At 62.5% G+C, this 14,739-nt stretch overlaps 1 protein-coding gene across 3 annotated transcripts in view; it reads left to right on the top strand.

The window, feature by feature from the left end:
* Positions 1-387: 387 nt before the first annotated feature.
* CLCN2 (chloride voltage-gated channel 2) overlaps positions 388-14,739 on the top strand; it is a 45,573-nt gene continuing 31,221 nt past the window's right edge. For all 3 annotated transcript variants that reach the window (XM_084639738.1, XM_084639737.1, XM_084639736.1), the window contains exon 1: positions 388-469. In XM_084639738.1, coding sequence (XP_084495864.1) covers positions 419-469 — 51 coding nt within the window. In that variant the 5' untranslated portion in view covers positions 388-418. The remainder of the gene's footprint in view (positions 470-14,739) is intronic.

Genomic DNA, 14,739 nt, shown 5'->3' with positions numbered 1-14,739 from the left:
CCAAGGGGCGGGGCCGGGCAGTGCCATCCCTAGGGGGCAGACGGCCGGGGAAAGGGTCCCACAGCCCCTTCTCCTGCGCCCAGCAGTCACCAGCGAGTGGCTCTGCCCCAGGCAGGCTGTGCCAGTCCCAGGCCGGGCTGCTTGGGTCCGTGCTGGCCGGCCCGCCCCGCTCAGCCCTGGCCCTGGGGGGGACTCGCTCCCGCGGGCACTAGGCAGGGCGCTGCCGGGGTGAGGGGCTCGGCGGCCACGGCTCCCCCGGTCGGCTCCAGCCCCTTCCCCGCCGGAGGTGGAGCGAGCGCCCCGGGCCCGCCCCAGGGCGGGGCTCGGGCTGGGGCTCGGGCAGGAGCCGCCGCCTGCAGCCCGGGCAGCGGAGCGCGGCCGGGGCGCTGCTGGGGCAGAGGACGGGGCGGGAGGCGCGATGGCCGCGGACGGGATGGAGGCGCGGGCGCTGCATTATGAGCAGACCCTGGTGAGTGTAGCCGTCTGCGGCTCCCCCTGCCAGCCCTGCCCGGGCCGGGGGGCCGGGGCTCTGCAGGGGCGCGGCGCTGCGGAGATGCCAGGGTGGGCACCCTAGCGCTGGCGGCTAATGGGCTGTGGCCGGGCGTGGGGGCCCCCCAGGAGAGCGCCCTGGGGATGAGTGGGTGCCGGGGCACTGGGCATGGGTGGGTGCCAGGGCTGCGGGCACCCCTCAGAAGGGGGCCCCGAGCGTGGGTGCGCTCTGGGGACAAGCCCCCCCCAACACATGGTACACTGGGAACGGGGAGGTGCCAGGGCTGCGGGCACCCCCAGGAGGAGGCTCCGGGGCTGGGCGTGTGTCGGGCACCTCTAGGAAAAGATGCGTGGGGGGTGGGCACGCACCATTGGCATGTGGCTGCTGTGTACTCTGGTGGCTGCCTCAGTGAATTGTTGTGCTGGCATCGACCCCCCCCCCTTCTGCCCCCCCGGGGCCAGCCCTGCACTGGAATAGTGGGGCGGGGGGTAGGCAGCCAGTCGGTCGGTCGGTCGGTCGATGCCAGCTCTGCCTCCGTAAAGTTTCAGCTGCTTTCCTCTTACCCGCAGGGGCTCAGGCCCTTCGATGCCTGCGCTTGGCACCAGGCTGCCCCTTTCTCAGGTGCCGGTCGCGCCACCTTTGCTCTGCCAGTGCCCAGGACCTCGTCTCCCCACTCGCTGCCTCTGGCACCAAGTCCTGTTAGCAGAATAACTTCGTCTAGTGGCTCGACTTTCTGTGTGTGTGTGTGTGTGTGTGTGTGTGTGTGTGTGTGTGTGTGTGTGTGTGTGTGTGTGTGTGTGTGTGTGTGTGTGTGTGAACTTTGGGGGCCTGCGAGGGGCAGAGGGGGCTTGGTGCCTCTAGGAGAGTCCCACCATGCACTTTCACGCCAGCCAGACCTTAGCTAGTGTGGGAGGTTGGCATGTCATTTGCTGGCCCTGACCTGGGGGCCAAACTGGGGGCTCTCTGTGCTCCTCCAGACACTCCTTCCTAGAAACTCGAGGTACACATACCCACACTAGGTCCCCTCTCCCCCTTTCCCCTCCCCAGGGCCAGGGCAGGACTGCTCCCTGCAGTCTATTCCCCAGGGCTGTAACAATTTGAAATGTCACAAGTCATGGGGTTTCCCCTTCATCCTTGGGGGACCATTCTCTGGCCACGTCCACCCCCTGTTGGGGAGCGACGGGGCTGCCAGCCCTGCCCTGTGGGCAATCCCTGGCCGGATTCATCCCCCTGACAGGGAGTTTCCCACTGATCTTCAGCCTAAATTGTCATTTGATCCGTTTTGTCCCCTCTACAATCCCCCCTTAACACCGCTAATACCAGCAGCCTGTTCCCTTTCTCCCCCACCCCCAGTAGCGTGTGCAGCCCAGCGAGGATTATTTAGCTCCTGTAATCTCTCCCTCCGAGCTTGCGTAGTGGTGGGTCCCTGGCTTCCTGCTGCCACCTTCCTGTTCCTACCGCCCCTGTCTCTGGGGGTGCCTCTTCTCTGCATCCAGACCCCTTCTCCAGCAAGTTCCACTCAGCTCCCTCCTTGCGCCTCTGCCTTTAACCTTAGCTCCCATGTTTATGGTGCTAGCCCTGCACCCTAGATGTCTTCATATCTCCTGATTCCTGGAATGACTCCTGCCTCTACTCACCAAGTAAACAAGCAGCTTTTCTCAGCTCCTTGAAGCTGAACGTCTGGGAGACCAAAGTGCGAAGGGACCCAGCCTCCATCCCAGGTCCAGTCCCTCTCTTCCCTCCTCCCTCTGCCTTCCCTGAAACCTGGGAATGGAACATCCCTCACCTTGAGCTTTCCCGACTCCTGTAGCATTTCCCTGTCCTCACTTCTCTTGCAATGCTCAGCCATGCCCCTTGCTTCCCTCATGGCAATTTCCTCCTCTGTCCCACCCCTCCAGATCCCAGCGTGGTGTTGCCATCTCCCCATGGGTACCACATGCCCCCACATCAACCCCTTCCTCCTCCAGCTCCCAGGGCAGATGTGTCCTCTGTGTCCCTGGACTTGTTCCATCCAGGGGTGGGATTGGGCTGGCTCTCGGTGGCTCGGGGCTCGGAGAGCTGATAATTTACCCTGCAGGCTTCGTCTTGTGCCCTGTGAGCTCATCTTCCTGTAAACAACCCAACGTGCTGCAGTTGTGAATCTAGCTTTGCTCGAGGGCCTCACACACCGTAGCCTGATTAGGCTGAGCTCATGGGACACACCAGGAGCTCCTTGCATCCCTCCGTTTCCGTCCCCACAACATCTGTGTGCCACCCTCCTATCCCCCTCTATTCAGGGGCTCCCCTCACCCCTCCCGCACGCTTAGCCTGGCCTGTCTCCCATTACCCCTTCCCCCACATGGCAGGGGCTCTGTGTTCCCCCAGGCCGGGGTCCCCCCAAGCTGGGTGCAGCATCCCCTGTGGCATCTCTCCAGAGCTGTGTAGAGAGGGGACTTTCCCCTCCTTGCTCTAATGCCCGTGCAGCCCTTTCTCAGCTGGGAGAAGCCTGCAGCACTGCACATTCCCTGCAGGGGGCGCCACTGGCAGGATGCTCTCTGCTGCCCCGTGGGCTCTGGAAGGCTCAGCTGTTGAGATGCTGAAACTCCATGTGCCTGGATGGTCCTTGGAGGCTCGAGCCCCAAGGGACGAAGTAGCAGCTCACCGGTGTCCCTGCTGTTGTGCTGTGCCCTGCGTGAACTGGACTTTCATGCTGCACCCCAGAGCTGGCTGCATATCTGCAGGGACGTCTCTGGGTCCCTCAGGAAGGAAGGGGTTAGAGGACCCCTCTGAGGTGCAGTTGGGAGATGTCGAGAAGGCAGAAGGAGGTTGTGGGGGCACAAGACTGAGGGCTTTGCCGAGTGGAAGGGGCACAGAAGGTAGTGATGTGGGGGGGAATCGTGGCTCAGAGAGGAGCAGGCACCAGGGTTGGGGGCCCAGTCCCGTGTGGGGCAAACCAGGGGCATCTGAGCCAGGCCAGGTAGCTCTTGCCCTGGGAACTGGCTGAAGCCCTCGGTGCTGGTGTCGTGCACTGAGCCCCTCTGCAGGGCTAGCTGTTGTGGGTGCCAGGTGTTATCTGAGGAGAGGAGTGCGAGGTTTTGCCAGCTCCGATCCCTTCTCCGATCCCTTCTCAAATGAAGCTGCAGCCACCTCTAGGGAGGCCCAAGTCCCTGCAGCTTGCCCCTGTGGGAGGGGAGGGTGTTGCGCTAACCCTTCTGTAGGGGCCTTTCCAGCCTGCTGGGCAATCAGGGTGAGCTACCTTGATAACCCTTGCTGTGCATTGGGTTGCTCTGTGGCCCGGGCAGCAGGGCAGGGCTCAATATGCCCGCAGGCCAGGGTGGGCGGGAGCCACCAGCTCCTGCACTATCCCAGCTCTGATTAAAAGCACGCAAGCCTCCAGCCCTCCTGGCTGGGAAGAAAGTCCTCCGAAAGCACCCTGAGCTTAACCGACGCCTTGCCGCCTGCATGAGCCCGCAGGCAGGCAGCCCCCGTGCTTCTGCTGCTGGCCAGAGCCCTGCCGAGCTGCCACACGGTGAAGACAGCCTCCCCTGCCAGTGTTTGCTGTGGCTGGTCAGGAGCCCAGTCAGTTTGGATTTCAGACACCTGCCACCCGGAGGCAGATGGAGCTGCCCTGGGGGCAGCACCGAGTGTGGATCTCAGCAGCCCCCTCCCCGTTTAGTGGTGGGGGGAGAGGCCTCCCTTGGCCATTCTCCCTGGACACTGACTCACCCTATCCCCAATCTTTTGTACTGGTCTCTCGCACAGGCTGCCGGGGTTACAGCCGCTGCTGTATGCTGGGGAGGTGGCATGGTGAGGAGGCTGACAGTTCCCTGCGGACTCTCCTTCCCAGCTTGCTGTGTCGTTACTCTGGCTCGTGCTGACCAGCTGGAGACCTTGCAGCTGCCTCATGGGGAGCAGGATGGCATCTTGCAAGGGGCACCTGCATTGCCAAGCCCCAAATCCCCACCGTGCTCATCATTCGGGGGACATGGCCTCGTTCATCTGCCCCGGGGTCTCTCCCGGCGATGCCCTGCTAGGAAGAGGTCAGCTGCCGGGACATGCACACAGGCTGGTGCAGTTCCCAGGGCACTATAGCCCAGCCTTGGGGCGAGGCAGGTGGGGTGGGAGCCATGAGGGCAGGACAGCCATTGTTTTTCAGGGGCTAAATAGCCTCCTGGCATATCTGCAGGTGGGACAGGCTGCTCTGGGGAATGGGGCTCTTCCCAGGCCCCTGCCATCAGAGCATGGGCATGCTGGGCAGCGGGTACCGAACACCCTGGGGAGTGCAGCTGACTACTCTAAGATCCTATGCCAGGGCAGACTGCCATCCTGCTTGTTTTGGCTGACACACCAGGGATTGAACCAGGGACTGCAGCGGCGTGAGCTAAAGAGCCTGTAACAGGCTCAGCTCCTCTGCAGATGGGCACAGAAAGGGGCACACCACAAACTCACAGGTGGATGATGCCACCAGTGGGCTTCCCTCGGCAGACAGCTGGGCAGGGCCCAGTTCCTTAGGCGTTGGGGCCCTGCGTAACTTTGCTGCTGGGCCAAGTAATGGGGGAAGGAGGCAGGAGGTCATCTAGTCCAACCCCTGCTCAGGAGCTATCCCCAATTTTTTTTATTATTATTATTATTATTATTTTTGCCTAAATGGCCCCCTCAAGGATTGAACTCACAACCCTGGGTTTAGCAGGCCAATGCTCAAACCACTGAGCTATTCCTCCCCCCAATCAGTGGAGGCGATCTCTGGAATAGCCCTTCCCCGCCCCTCAGCTCACCTTGTCGCAAGCCCCTCCATCCCTGGGCAGCTCCCTAGGGCTCCCCACCCATTGTGGGGCGAGGTGGGGCTGCACTTGTGAAACTAGAGATGGGGAAGGAGGGTGTAGATCCCCTCTGCTGTGCGGGGGATGGGGTCGGCATCTGTGCAGCCGCAGCCAAGCTGCCCTCTGCTTTGTGGGAGAATCCACACGGTTGGAGGACCCGGGGGCGTGTGGGGTGTGAACCCCCCTGAGACATAGTGGCACCGACCAGTCCAAGTGCTCACGTGGCCCCCAGCACTTTGGCCCCTGTGCTGAACAGACGCTTCCGCCTCCCTCCTCGCCGTACACCCGGGAGCCCAGGGGCTGTTGTAATCCCCTCCTCATGCGGCACGTTGGGCCCAGCTGATGGAGCGGGCGGGGTGCTCTGGAGACAGGTGGTGCCCACCCTGTCTCTGCTGATGCCAGCAGTCGTGAGCCACGCGGTGCCTCCTCTTGGGAGCATGGGTGAAATGGTACATTTCCCCCAGGCTTCCCTGCTGACCAGGGGACAATGTGTCCCCTTTCTGGCTCAGCCGGCTCCATCTCTGAAAGCCAGGGTAACCGGGCCACCACGTGTGCTCTCTGCCTTTGTGGGAGCGGCCTGCACCGTTCTGGGCTCAGGGCAGGGCACAGTGGTCAGCGGAGGGGCACTGCAGCTGCCTTGTGCCAGGCTGGGGGAAGCGCCTGTGGGCACAGGGCCGGCCGAGAGCATGACACGGACTCTCTGTTTCCTCCTCTGAGAAATTTCACACCCGGGCTGGTGATTTGAACCGGCTCCTTTGCAGCGCAGGGAAGTTCAGCTCCAGCCGGGCCCGGCTGGTTTGAACAAGGGAGCGGTGGGAATCGCCCCCCCAGCTGCATCCCAGTCCCGCTCCCACTTGCCCCTAGCAGGCAGCAGGAGGGTGTCAGCTGATCAGTACCCCCCACCCCTCTCTCATCTGCACCCTCTCTTCCCAGCTAGTCCATGGCTCCCGGGAGGGGCCTTCTCCCAGCGCTCCGTGCCCTGTGCTTGCCCAGCGGATCAGCCGTCCTGGTCCAGCCCCACCCCCGTTGTGCCCTTCAAATCGCTCTGGGGTTTAAAGTGCTCCTTCAGAAAACAGTCTGTATGCTTTGTCCCCCCATCTGTCCTCTCTCCCCTAATCTCCCACCCCCAAAATAACCCAGTGGCCTGACCAGGCCCCAGTCTCCCTCCTTGCAGCTGGGACAGGTCCCCCTCTGCCACCGCTGACAGCTCCATCCTTCTCCATTTCTCCGATAGCCTTGAACTCTTATCCACCTTCCTTATCTCAATGGATAAGCTGTTCTCCCCTTTGCCCCAACCTGGCCTTGTGGGTGTTGTGCAACCCGTCGCGGGGGGTGGCTCAAGGTTACAGCGGGCAAAGGGACGTTTGGCTCTGGGAGACGCACGTGCCCCCATGGGCTGCCACAATCTCCACCCGGTGTCCTGGCAGAGAAGCCCGCCCGGGGGAGGGCCAAAGGCTGTACCCCTCCTCCCCCCGGTGTGGACATGGACAGGCTCCCCCAGCCCTCCTGCAGGTCCTGCATGGAACCCCCTTGGCTAGGGCGTGTGCCCGGCTCACGCCCAGCCCCCTTGCTCAGAGATGCGGCTCCGGGACGAAGGGGCTTACATTTCACAAGCGCCTCTTGTTCCCGTCGTCGTAGCAGATCAGGGTGATTCCATGTAATAAAAGCAGCGTGACACAGATTGCTGCTGCCGTTCCCTTTGTCCCTGATGCTCCTGGCGCCTGGGGATGCAGCGCGGTCCAGAAGAAAAGGCCTTTTCTGTGAGAAGCCGAGTGTCCCTGTGCGGAGGGTGGGGGCAGCCCCGCCATGCTCACGTGGTTCCCCAGCCCCTCTGGGACCCCTGGCACTCCTGCCTGAGCCCTGCGGCCCCCGAGTCTGTGTGGGCTTGGGACTGATCCTTTTTACAGCCCCCTATGGGTCCCGGAGATCTAGGCTGGGGAGCAGGGAGGGACCAACATCTTCAACTCTGGGTCAAGATCAGGGTCCTAGAGCCTGTGGCAGGCACCTGTAAGGCAGTGGCCTGATGCAGAGCTGCTGAGCACCCCCAGATCTCCCACCACCATCACTCAGCCCTCCTCAAATTCAGGAGGCTGCTGCTTGTGTCCGGCTCTGGTTCCCGCAGCCTGGCTGGGGCCCCCAGGGCTGGCTCCTTCCTGTAGGGCGCTGGGGAGGCTTGGTGCCTGATTCTTGTCTCCCTGCTGCCCATTCACATGGTGGCATCAGGGACAAGGCAGGGGGCGGCTGCTCTGCCTTCTGTGCCGTGGCTGAGCTCGGGGCAGGGCCTTGGGCGGCTGTGAAGCCCCCAGTGACCGGACACGGCTGGCACACAGGGGTACCCATGACGATGGACCAGTGCAGGCTGGTGGGGCATCGGTGCCAGTGTAACCATGGGTGCCCAGAAAAGCAGGCCTGGGTGCAGCTGCGCCAGGGTACCTGGGCACGAGAAGGATCCCTGCAACCCAGACTCACTCTGGCGCTGCCCTGGGACACAGCTACAGAGAGCTCCCTCCCTTAGTCTGCCCAGCCTGCCACACTGGAGGAAGAGCCATGGAGCAGCGGTGCCCAGCCCCTCCCCTCTCGTTTATCTCCGAGGCCTAACTTCCTGCAGCTGGAGATGCAAATCCCAGCTCTGGGAGGGGAGTCACAGGCAAGCAGGAAAATACAAATGCATGCCCAGCGCAGCGCCCTCTCCCTGGCCACACAGGGTGCCCCATGCCCCTATCAATGCCAGGGCATCTTGATGAATTCCTCTGTCCCTGGGATGGGGCACTCTGGGGCTGGGTGACTGACAACCCCCTCAGTCCTCTGATCCCCAGGCCAGAAGATCTGGGGCGTTTTCGCTGCGCTGTCTCGGGGCTGCACTGGGCATGGGGTGGGGCGCTTTGAATGGGCTCAGGCACTGCCCAAGGGGGGTAACCTGGGGCCTGGAGCTGAGTGCACCCGAGGCAGGACATTTAAGTGAAAGGTCCAGGAAAAAGACCCCCACCCGCTGCCCCCAAGTCCCAGCCCCCCCTGCCCCTCCCAGAGCTGTGATTGTTCAGCTGTTTCTCTGCGGAGGCTGGAGCCTCACTGCTGTTTGTTTTCAAAAGGCCTTTGTTGAAAAATAAGCCGGGGGAAGGCAGCGAGCTGTGCCCAGACCCCTCCTGGGAGCCCAAACAAAGCGCCCGGCCATTGGAAGAGCGAGCAGGGAGTGCGGGGTTGCGGCTGGACACTGCCAAGACCGCAGAGGAGAATCCGCCATCCTTAGGGGAGCGAGGCTCGCCCGGGACCCCATTCTCAGAGAGGATCGGTGCCTCCTGGGGGTGCTGTGAGCCACGCCCCCACCCTGCTGTTTGGGGTGAGCCGGCAGGCCGGACACAGGGATCACTGCAGCCCCAGTTGTATCAATATTTTTACTTGGGAAAGAACAAAACAAATTAAGTCCAAACAGAGCGCAATCCAGAGTGTGTCTGGGTCGGTCAGTGCGCAAGTGAGTGACGGGGGTGAGAGGGCGGCAGCTGGGCATATCTTGGGCAGAGGTTCCAGTGTATTCAGTGGGGTGTGCTCTGCCACTGCCCCCGACCCATGCCTTGCCTGGGCACCCGAATGCCTTCTCAGAGAATGGGAGCAGGTTTGAGTTGCCAAGCCGGGGAGTCAGTTTCGGGGCCGAGCTTTGCATGCCCCACCGTAGGACAAGGTTGTTTGTCTGACTGAGCTTGGTGCGTGATGGGAGAGGGACAGGCCAGAGCGTGGACCGACAGCCTGGGAGAAAGGAAGGATTAGCCCCAGAACTGAAGCCCACAGATCCTAGCCCAAGATGCACCAGGGAGTCTGTGTCACAGCAGGGAACTGAACCCCGGGCTCGGCTGTCCCAGTCCACTGTGTGAACCACAAGCCCATTGTCCCAGCTGCACTGGTGCCTGCATTAAGCATGAACTGCACATGCCCCCCACCCCCACCCTGATGCGGCGCTCAGCTTAGGCACCCCAGTCCCAGAAAGCAGGTATTGGAGGGGCAGCTAGAGTCGAGGGTGCGTAACGGTTTCCATTCTAAGCCCCTGCCGTGGCACTTGCTGGTGCTCCAAGGGCTGGCCACTGGCAGGAAGGGAAGTCTGAATAGAATCGGCTCAGCCAGCGGAAGGGGGCTCAGGTGGGGGCTGTCTTCCACTCAGATCCTGCAGTGGCTTTGTTTTCCCCTTGATCAGTTCGGCAGCTGAAGTGGCTGGAGTTTAGCAGGGGTCCGGCTCTCCCCCAGAGGAAGCTGGCTTTGATTCGACCAAGTGATGAGCCGTTGGCGATGCTGTCGTGTGGCTCTGCTGGGCATGTGTTTGTCAGGGCTCGTAAAGCGCCTGGCGGGGGCAGGATACCCAGCCAGTGTGGTTCTTCTCCCCATAGGCGTTTCTCATTTTACTTCCCCTTTAAACAAGGACAAACCCGCTCGTAACGTCCCCCAGTGAAGCTCCGTGAATGCCGCATTGCCGCTGCTCAGGAAAGGTCAAGTTCTGGCGGCGGGTGCGCCCCGCCTTGCCTGTCATTGTGGTGATCAGGGACAGCTTTGCAGGCTCCTCTTGGTTCCTATGCCGATTTCTCCACACCGGAGTGCAGTTGCCCCGATCGCTGGCGTTTCCTGCCTGAGCCACCAGCTGGCACCCGAATGAAATAGCGCTTGTCGGGGAGGAGTTCAGAGACTGGCATCGAGCTGAGCTGGGGGAGTTGGGAGTGATGTACCAGGAGGGACTGAGAGGACCTGCATTTACCTGGGGGAGGTCACACGGGCTAGCGGCAGGAGGGAGGGGTTGTTTAGACTGATCTGAGGGGATGCAGGCCGAGCAGCAGGAAGCTGTAACAGCCTCTATCAAAAGTACTTCGATAGCCCCCATCTCCCTAATGGGGGCGTGAAATGTTTAATGTGTTTATCCTCACTGGTGCCAATGCACACGTCACCCACTGGAATGGCCAGTCCTTCACTTCAAGCTCACTAGGCTTGAATCTGGTGGCAGGGAGTTCCACAGGCTCACCTTGGGTTAGGGACAAAGACATTTCCTCGATTGTGACATGAGTGCTAGGTCCCAGGCCAAGGTCTTGGTGGGGAAGTAGCCTCATCCCACCCAGTATTGCTGCCAGCAGCCTCCTTGGGGACAGCCAGGCCTAGGTGGACAGAGATTCCCGCCCAAGCCAGCTGTTATCCCCATGGGGCAGATGGGGAGCTGAGTGACTTGCCCAAGGTTACGGGGCATCTGTGGCGGAGCAGGGAATTGAACCCAGCCCTCCTGGGTCAGTGCCTGACCCCCTTTACCATCCGTCCCCGCCCTTGCAGGGTGAACTCTGGGGTTAGTGCACGCTATGGGGAAAGACACTTCACGTGCGTCACGGGAACCCGGCCTGCAGGGCCCCTCGCCAGACCTGCTGAGCTATGGGGCTGATCCCATGCTCAGGCCCTAGAGCCCCAGGGACTGGCCCGGTTCATCCTACTCTCCCCACCCCCTGCGCTCTGCGGATTTCTATCCCTCGCTGCCATGCCTATTTCCTATCCGCAGGGCCCAACTCTTCCATTTCTCCCTGGCACCCCCTTGTGGCTCTCTGGCAACAATGCATGCTCCCTGCCTGCCTCCCATGCAGCGTGGGCCTCTGCTCCCCGTGCCCCTCCTCGCCTCTCCCCACATGCCAGCCTGCGCTGGGGGCAGCCTGCACTCCCCTGCGGGGCGAGGGGCAGCACTGAGACTGGGGGCAGACCCAGTTCCATTCAAACCAGATGTTTCCCTCAGCTGCCCTGGTGGCGTGGGGGTGGGGGGGAGGGCAGGACTCTGCCAAGGCAGGCCAGTCCGGGGTGCCCCCCAGGTTAACTCCTGAGGGAGCACATCAGGAATCCCTTTGGGTCTGGCCCCATTGCTCACCCCCTCCCCCCAGCACTCTGAGGGCAGCCCAGACATTTGCTGTCTCTGCACCCCCCCCCCCCAGCAGTGCCCTCTCTGGAAGCAGACAAGGGATGTGGGGAAAGCAGCGGGGGAGGGGGTGGATCGAGGGGGGCTTTAAGCTGCCGTCCTGTCCAAAGTGTCTCTGGGTCTCCCCTCTCCCCACCCCTTTCCCTGCTCACCGGGCCAGCTCAGAGCTTATGTCTCTGGGCAAGAGGGCTGAGATTGGACTCCCGCCCTGGAGCCGGGTTCATCCCCAGTGCAGGCCCCCTCCTCCCCCAGTGCATCACTTCTGTCTCTCCAAGGGGGCTGCAAAGGATCTGGTGCTTTGCAAAGGGGGTCTGAGAGGAACCTGGGTGTCCTGGTGCATCCTCGGGCTGCCGCACCTGCCCTGCCCAGACCACTAGGCCCCCGCCTTCAGTGCTGATTTGGGAGACACTAAGCAGAGCCCGGCTCTGGCCTGGAGTCTGCATGGGCCAGCGAGGAGCAGGCTGGGGCAAGCCTAACCTGCCTTCTGCAGGGGACCCCGAGACCTCCGCCTCCTGGGGCCCCATCACCCCTTAGCTTGCAGGGACAGCACAGCCGAGCCCTGCGGCCCGCATGGGCTGAGCTGTGTCCGGGGCTGCTGGGGCTGGGTCGGACAAGGCTCCGGGTTGCGCCGACTCAGGCAGGCCCGTCCAGCCTGGCCCTGGGACTGCGGGGGAATCGGCATGGCCCTCACGGAGCTCCTGTGCTGAGGCTCCAGTGCTCTTGGTGCCAGAACTGTCAGGCCCCTCGGCTTTTCTTCCCATGAGGGGCCGTCTCTCGCTAAAGCCTCCCATTGTTCCTGGCACTCTGTATTCCGGCCCTGCCACGGGGGAGGAAGTCCTTGGCAGTGCCCTTACAGTACAGGATCAATGCCCGCCTGCGCACCCCTCCTGCTGGAGAGAGGGCACAGGGAGCTCGCAGCAGGGGCCGTGCCAGCCTCAGACCCCGGGCTCCTGTCTCCGCAGCTACAGCCAGCCTCACTTTTAAAGTCTCAAGTGCAGAACAGCCTGGTTGGCCCATCACTGGCACCCAGTGGCTGCCCATCTACTTGGGGGTGGGGAGGCCTCTTGTGAGCTGCCCCTGCTTACTGGGGTAATTCCCCCGTGTCTGTCCCACTGTGTGTTGGGGAGTTTCCCCTGAGACGCGGCTTGGCCCTCTCCACCCTCAGGGTATCTGTGAACAATGCTCCTGGCCTCAGCCCTCTGCGAATCTCGGGGAGGGAGAGGGACAATTCCCATTGTCATCTCCTTGGCCTGGGACCCAGCTCTTGTATTTCAGAACGATAAAAGGAAATGGGTTTTGTCCCTAAGACACGATGAGCCTGTGGAACTCCCTGCCACCAGATCAGTGAGGCCCAGACCCTGGCGGGCTTGAAGTGGAGGATTGGCCGTTCATTAGCTAGTACTTCCCTGCAAGGACACTTGATAGGGCGAAGGTTCAGACCCCCCAGCTGACAGGCTTCGAATGACCTGCTGGTCGGGGCAGGTTAGTCCTTCACCCACTGTCTTGCACCGTCAGCCCTGGCTGTAGCCAGAAGGCTGCGATAGCTGGTTCACTGCCCTGGCTGGATCCATGTGGTCACTTCACCCAGGCTTCTAGGCAGCTGGTAGCTGGCAGTGGCTATCCGGTAACTGACTGGGGCTGCATCTGAGCTCCCAGAATGACCTCGAGGTGAAAGGCTCCATCTCTGGGTGTGGTCCTCAGTCACCGTCCCCTGAGCAGGGCCAGCACCGGGTTACGTCCCAGCGCCCCGCTCACCCAGTTCAGGCACAGGTAGCGGGATCAGCTCCACTGGACGATGCAAGTCTGTTGCTCTGCAGGGACCCCCCCCCGCCTCCTGCTCTGTGCCTGCCCCCATAAGCCATGGGGAATCCCCCACGCATTCTACATCTTCCCCTCCTATCACTCTGCAGCTTCCCCCAGACCCTAAGGGGTCCCTCCACTCTGCATCGCCCCCCTGCTGCTCTGTGCCCCCCAGAGCCCAGGGGACCCACCCTGCTCTACATCTGCCCCCCTGGTCTGCCCCTGCAGGGACTCCCTGACTGGGGGAGCTGGCATCCCCTATCTAAGAGAAGAGAAAAGCTGTAATGAGCCTCTCCCTTGAAGAGCCTTGGCAGCTTGAGAGCTCACCAATGCTGGGGCTGAAAGGAGCAAGCTGCCGGGCCCCGCTCCCAGTGGGCACATTCAGAGTCTAGGGTGTTGCAGAGCCCCCTCACTGGGCCTGCACCTGGCCTGCGGCCCAGCAGGGTGGGGCCTAGGGGCAGGGAATTGTCTGGAAGCCCACTCTGAAAGGCTTTGCCCAGCTCGGTGGAGCAGGCTGAGAACAGCCTGGTTGGCCCATCGCTGGCACCCAGTGGCTGCCCATCCCCTTGGTGGTGGGGAGGCCTCTTGTGAGCTGCCCCTGCTGCATTCTGGGTAACTGGGGGTGGGGGGGTATGAGCCCTGGGATTGTCCCCCTTGTTTGGAATCCGCCGTCCCCCTGATCTGGAGCTGGCAGGGTGGGGAACACGCCCGCCACTGATGTCAGGCTGCCACGGGCGGGTCACTGGGTGGGCGGTGCTGTGTGCTGATGCCAGCCCACCCCAGCTGGGCACTGGTGCTGGGAGACGCATTGCACTGGGGGAACAATTGCTATTGATTGTGAAGCTTCCTTATCTGCCTGGCATTGTTCTGGCCAGGCTGGGAGCCCAGCGCCTACCCCTGCCTCTGTCTGCCTGTGGATTCCCCTCTCTGCTGTGGGAAAGGGGGGGCTGAAACCTGGAGGCTGGCCCCAGGACTGGATCCAGCCAACGCAGAGCTGTTTGCTCCTGTTGCTTCTTGCCCTGCTTTCCTGGCAGCGTTTCCCAATGGGAGGAGCACGGGGTTGGGGGTTGGGACTCCTGGGTTCGAGACTCCCAGCTCCCGCACAGAGTCTGATCCCGAGCCAGTTGCTCCCCAGCCTTGGTTTCCCCATCCACGCGGGGGAGGGTAGCTGTGTCCATGCAGTGCTGGGAGCCTGAAGGGCCCCATACGGACGCCCGGCCTTGCTGTCCTGTCGCTCCCCCTCCCTTGCAGCTGTCTCGTCCCTCGGCCCCCTGCCTCGTGCGGCTGGGAAAGGGCTGGAGCCAGGAAGCCCTACCTCTGCACGGGGTCACCTAGATCTGGATCTGGGCTAGGCCTGCCCGGGCAGGCTGGGACACTGAAGAGGGCCATTGCCCACTGGGCTGGCCTGTGCCCTGCTTGCCAGCGGCGTGACCCGTCACTACATGGGCCCAGGGCTGTTCAGCACATGCCCTGCCTCCATAGCGCTGCTGTGACCTCAGTGCTGTGCGGGGTAAAGGCACCATGCAGGGGGAGGAGAAGGAAACCCGGTGGGGGTGGGGGGGTTGAGAGGTAAATGGAGCCCGGGGCTGGGAAGCAGGGCAGTCAGGGAGATGGAGAGTAGGGGGCAGGTGTGCCGGCCCTTAGACCCCAGCGTGTGGGGTGCTGGTGTGAGCGGCTGCAATGGGGTTGGGCTGGGACGTTCGGGGAAGGGCTAAGCCACGGGCTTCTCC

Source organism: Lepidochelys olivacea, assembly GCF_965140295.1.
Source record: "Lepidochelys olivacea isolate rLepOli2 genome assembly, chromosome: 9".
Lineage (NCBI taxonomy): Eukaryota > Metazoa > Chordata > Testudines > Cheloniidae > Lepidochelys > Lepidochelys olivacea.
Note: the sequence above shows the minus strand (reverse complement) of the source record. Positions and strands in the feature narration are given on the sequence as shown.